Source organism: Sinocyclocheilus anshuiensis, unplaced genomic scaffold, assembly GCF_001515605.1.
Source record: "Sinocyclocheilus anshuiensis isolate Anshui unplaced genomic scaffold, SAMN03320099.WGS_v1.1 scaffold1874, whole genome shotgun sequence".
In the NCBI taxonomy this organism is placed as follows: Eukaryota; Metazoa; Chordata; class Actinopteri; order Cypriniformes; family Cyprinidae; genus Sinocyclocheilus; species Sinocyclocheilus anshuiensis.
This window is the reverse complement of record NW_015546140.1, coordinates 121936-127630: the sequence shown is the minus strand read 5'-3', so window position 1 is coordinate 127630 and position 5695 is coordinate 121936. Positions and strand designations below refer to the sequence as shown.

At 37.8% G+C, this 5695-nt stretch overlaps 1 protein-coding gene across 2 annotated transcripts in view; it reads left to right on the top strand.

Moving 5' to 3' along the window:
* The first annotated feature begins 2508 nt into the window (after positions 1–2508).
* The window catches only part of LOC107701180 (engulfment and cell motility protein 2-like), an 11388-nt gene continuing 8201 nt past the window's right edge, over positions 2509–5695 (top strand). The window contains exons 1-3 of one of the 2 annotated variants that reach the window (XM_016503151.1): positions 2509–2723; positions 4669–4760; positions 5067–5104. In XM_016503151.1, coding sequence (XP_016358637.1) covers positions 4674–4760; positions 5067–5104 — 125 coding nt within the window. In that variant the 5' untranslated portion in view covers positions 2509–2723; positions 4669–4673. Of the gene's footprint in view, positions 2724–4668; positions 4761–5063; positions 5105–5695 lie in introns of both variants that reach the window. The other variant, XM_016503150.1, reaches the window with a different exon arrangement.

Below are 5695 nucleotides of genomic sequence, written 5' to 3'. Positions count from 1 at the left end.
CTGGTGTCATTTTAGAGCTTGATGTCCTCTTTCGTTTTCATTATTTGGAGAGCAGTGGCCAAGATGCTCTTTAAAAAAATAAAATAAATAAATAAAAATCACTTTTTGTGTCCCACTGAAGAAAGTCACACAGGTTTGGAATGACGTGACGCTGAACAAATGATGATAGAATAAAATTTTTGAATGAACTATTACTCTAAGTTTGTTAATTGTTTTCCCCAAACTTTTTTATCAGCTGAACCTCTTTGATCTAAAAATTTACTTGAAGTTCCTCTGAAATTTTAAGCTAATTTAACTTGAAAAACATATTTGCATGTTCACGGTTTGAAGTCTGATGTTGATTATGACATGCAGGGAAACAAATAAAATATTTCTTTGTAACTGTTAGTATTTTATTTGGGTTGTTTTTATTTTAAAGTGTATTTAGTTTTGTTAGCTTTATCAACTCACAAAGCCCAGTTTGGGAATATATGTCCAGAAATATATTCAACAATTTTTAATGAATGTAATGTTCATAACAATTTAAAGCAGTATTGTGAGTATTGTAATGCAATATTAGCTTCAGAGACGTTAAAGTTTTATAAGACATGATCTTGTGACACTGCCACACAAAGACACATGTTTTTACCGCTCAATATATATTAAGATGGTTTTTTATCTATATATTTGAGTTTTAATGGTTTTACATGTTGTCTTAGCCATTTTAATCCTCTTAATTATTTGATGTGTGTATGTCTTTTAAATGTTCATGGGTCTGCCTGTCATGTGGTCAATCACATGACGGGAATAAGGAAGTAAACCAGTACAAAGCAAGCAGCATGTCAAACAATCAAGGTCATGTCAAACAATCAAGGTCACTGATCAAACAACCACGCTGGATTGAGGAGTTGTTCATGGACTTGCCTTTCCAGCATCTCACTCATTTTGGATGATCACTTTCTTTGGAATTGTATATACACCAGTGGACACTTCTACCTTGGGACTTCAACACACTGGGATTCTTAAGGACCGTTTTAGGGTACGATTTAAATGGACAATCTGCTTTTAACAGCCTAAGTTATTCTAGTTTTATTGTGTTGTTTTAAGTTCCTTGTGCATTATGTAAATACACGATTTATTCATTCTACTTTTGTTGTTGTCTCATCTTTGTAAAACACTTATTTTATCTCACACAGTTTAATCTGACCCATTTTAAATCCATGTAACTCGGCCGATAAGGCCGATCGTTACAATCTTAACACACACAGAAGTTGAAATCCTGATGTGTTTTAAGACTGTAGCGTGTGCTGCTTGCAATTCCAAGGTCATGGGTTCAACTCTCAGAGAAATCATGAATGCCAGGAGTTTATCTGTCCAGTTCCATGCATTCTCCACGCCGTGTGTCCTCTGTGGGGTCGTGAGGATGAGTCCATCTCAGGGCTTATATGTACACATGATGCTATATTCATTGGTTTCCATGACGACAGAGAAATGCTGATGCTGTATCCATAACAACCGCTTGCAGTACAAAAGACTATAAAAGCAAGGAAGATCTAGACGTGACATAAGAGAACATTAAATATGTTCAGTTGGTCTTTGGTCTGAAAACTGCTGAACTGTCATGATGTCACCAAACTTCATGTATCTGTGTATGATGACTACGTATTTATGTGTGTGCAAGATTTCATGTCAGTTAAAGTTTGATTGAAACACATGTACCCCAATACACACACAAATGACATTGTATCTCCTGTAAGAGAGATCTGATGTGTGTGTGTGTGTTAATGATGTGTCTCCTCTCTGCTGTGGTTTATAACTGATTCTTATAGACTGCCCAGATAGCACAGGTATGTCTGCAAGAGGTCTGTTAAAGATCGCTTCATCTGGAAGCATCTGCTGTGTACAAACATCTGTTAGAGGTCTTTAAGATGTCAGTTTTACATATCAAACATCTTAAAGACATCTTCTAAACGTCTATTTGACATCTGATAGGAAACGTCCTATAGTCATATTGCGGATGAGCAAACTCTCTAAAAAATACGTCTTATAGACGTCTCTGTGATGGACGTGTGCGGTCAGGGTGGCCATCTGCATTATAAAACACTTGATTTAAACAGATTTGAGTACACTTTATACAGTGATTGAATTATTTTCATCATTAGCATGATAACTGAGTCATCTTTCCATGGGATTCTTAATCCTGTGTAACTAAATGTTTGTATTTTTACATTTTAAGATATACTGCATTCATTCTCCATATGCCATGTTTTTTTTTTGTTTGTTTTTTTTATCTCAGCCGTAGTTTATGGTGTTTCATGTCATCAGTATCTGAAGAAAGTCATTATTAGCATTATTTCCAGTGCTTTTACAGCTACTCCACCCACCTGTCTCGAGTTAACCAGATCTAGTCATAGACTGCTGCTGCAGTGAATCACAGGGCGGGGCTTGAGCGCGTCGATCACTGCAGCTCGTGTGCTGATTGGCTGCTGTGAGGTGTGGGCGGGGTCAGACGGAGGGCTGAATAATTCACTTACAGTTAGACCGATTAAAGCGATCTCTGTGCTGGATTAAATAGTGCGGATCCCCGATCAGGTTTACAGCAGATGAATCGGTGATCATCAGAATGAAGAAGAGTGTGGTGGTGATGAAGAAGATGTGATGGCGTAAACTCCGCCCATCAGCCTCCATCTGAACAGCAGCTCTCGCATCGAGCACAACATCGCTGTTTTATCGCTCGTTTTGGGGTAAGAGCATCGTGCAGATGAAAAACACGCTAAACCCACTCATACTGTGTGACAGCGGCTCTCAGTGATATGTGCGCTATTCGCATGCATTTCAGCATTCACATTCATCTCAGTTTGACATTTTGTGATCGATGCGTCTGCGATGATGATCGCGGAGTTAAACGCAACGCGACCGAAAGCGGTGCGATTTTAATTCGCATTATATATATCGACGCCCATCGTCCGATCTGAACACGTTTAATAAGGTTCATGTGTGCTGGTGTCATTGTGTGTTTGTGTCGTTCAGTCCTTCATCTTCACTTGATCTGAACTGAACTCATCTCCTCAAACATCAGCGCTAAAGATAACTCTGATATGCGGTGCATTGATATCTATAAGAATACATTAAAAAAACACACTGATTGTAGCTACTAGTCAGGTTAGTCACGTTAGTTGTCAGGTTAGTTGTGACGTTAGAGGGCGTGACATCTAACATTCCAACTCAGAATCCTGTTTAGTAACCATGGTAATTTGACTTAGGAAATAGAACTTTTTCAGATGTGGCGTCAAGTATTTAAATAGACGGCAAGTTTCCCATAGATGAAATTATGCAGAAAGTATAAATTAGACTGGATGCAGTTCTCTAATATCAGTTTGCCTCAAATGTTCCTCCTAAAACTCCTTTACAGGAAGAAAATTAGACTCACCCCTGTTGAAAAAACCAGCATATGCTGGTTAGGTATGTTTTGACGCTGGGATGCTGGTTTATGCTGATCCTTTCGCTGGTTTATGCTGGTCCTTTGCTGGCAAAGGACCAGCATAAACCAGCAAAAGGATCAGCATAAACCAGCAAAAGGACCAGCTTAAACCAGCAAAGGACCAGCAAAAGGACCAGCTTTTTTACTATTTTACCAGAGTCTGATCATTAAACTGGCTTAAGAGATTCAGAAACCATATGCAACCAGATACGTGTATTTTTCTTGGCAATTTAAAGCAATATATTATTCCATTGATTAACACATTAAATCAACATATTTAAGAATCATCTTGAGCTGAAATAAGATTTAGTGTTGTTTCTGTAATTTTAATCCCTTTTTTGTCACACCAGACTTTTCACACTTGCAATCAAAACTTAAATTTAATTTAATTTGGTCAGCTCGTGACAAAAAGCATTTAAAGATTCAAAGTTAGAGATTCATCTTTGCTATAACGTCAGCGTCACTGGGAAAGTGTTTGCGTCTCTGTAAGAAAACATGTCAAAGTCATGGCCGTCTGGATGTGCTGCAGTGAGCGCCGTTCACACTGACAGCGATACAAAGCCACCGGACCTCATTCAGTTTCTGTGAGACGGATATGCAAATGAGCAGGGAAGTGATGCACTGACTACCAATGAGAGCAGAGCGCGATACGGCCGCCAGAAACCAGCAGCGCAGTGACTCTTGTGATGTGTAATAATTATGTTGTTTCTGATGAAATATGTGAGCCTGGACCACAAAAAAACAGTCATAAGGGTACATTTTTGGAAATTGAGATTTGTACATCATCTGAAAGCTGAATAAATAATATTTCCATTGATGTATGGTTTGTTAGGATAGGACAATATTTGGCTGAGATACGACTATTTGAAAATCTGGAATCTGAGGGTGCAAAAAAATCTAAATATTGATAAAATCATCTTTAAAGTTGTTCAAATGAAGTTCTTAGCAATGCATATTACTAATGATAATACATTTTTTATATAATTATGGTAGAAAATGTACTAAATATCTTCATGGAACGTGATCTTTACTTTTTTGGCATAAAAGAAAAATTTATAATTTTGACCATACAATGTATTGTTGGCTATTGCTACAAATAAACCTGTGCTACTTAAGACTGGTTTTGTGCTCCAGGGTCACATATGTGATCTGAGAAGCCGGCTGTTATGAGACGTATGTGAGCTGATGGCGTGTGTTTTGGCCGTCAGGGCCGATGCTTGTCATGCCGTCTCCGTCAGACATCGTGAAGGTGGCCATCGAGTGGCCTGGTGCAAACGCTCAACTCATCGAAATCGACCAGGTACTGCTTATTACTCTTACACACAAATGCTATTAAGTAGTGCTTTTGTTTGACCTGCTGATATTTGTTCTTACAAAAATGTGTCATGGTGATATTTGACATCAATATACTGTTGAACATAGTTATTGATACTGAAGAAATGACGGAGGGATAGTGAAACCTGTTCGAAGGACATTATTTGTGGAAGTGTATTGGTAAAAACAATAACTGATTACTGTAGTATTTGAGGAGAAACTGTATGTGCTGTTTGAGATCCACAGGAGCGAGTGTGTGTGTGTGTGTGTGTGTGTGTGTGTGTTGCAGAAGAAGCCGCTGGCGTCCGTCGTTAGAGAAGTGTGTGATGGGTAAGTCAGTCTCTCAGTCTGTCCTTCTAAACATATGGTAACATAACGTATGGTTTATACTTTAGTAAGCATGTTGTAATGAATACTTTTAAAATGAATGATGCTTCATTTCCAATGATTATTTTCTCTGTTTATTTGTAACTTGATTGCACACAAATCAGAAGATCAGATTATTGATATCAAATGAAGGGGGTCTGAATACTTTCCGTACCCACTGTATATATATAATATAATCGTCCTGCTGATCGTAAAGCAGTCCTGTTCTCAGACAGACGTGTGTGTGAAGCATTCTGTTCATTTCACTTCTGAAATCACAATCATATGGAAACCGATTTCCATCACGGAATTAAAAAGGCGTTTGTGACTTTTTATTTTTCCTAGAATTATGAGAAAAAAAGTCAAAATCACCCTTTTTATTTTTATCAGATATATAAACTTGCAATTCTGAGGTAAAATACTTCTGTATTTTGTATACTTCTGTATACCACTGAATCTAGATCTGTCTCTGTCAGAAATAGATGCATTAACGAGAACACTAGTGTGCTATTTATGGAGGCTATATCTTTAACACCAAGCATTTCTGCAGACTCT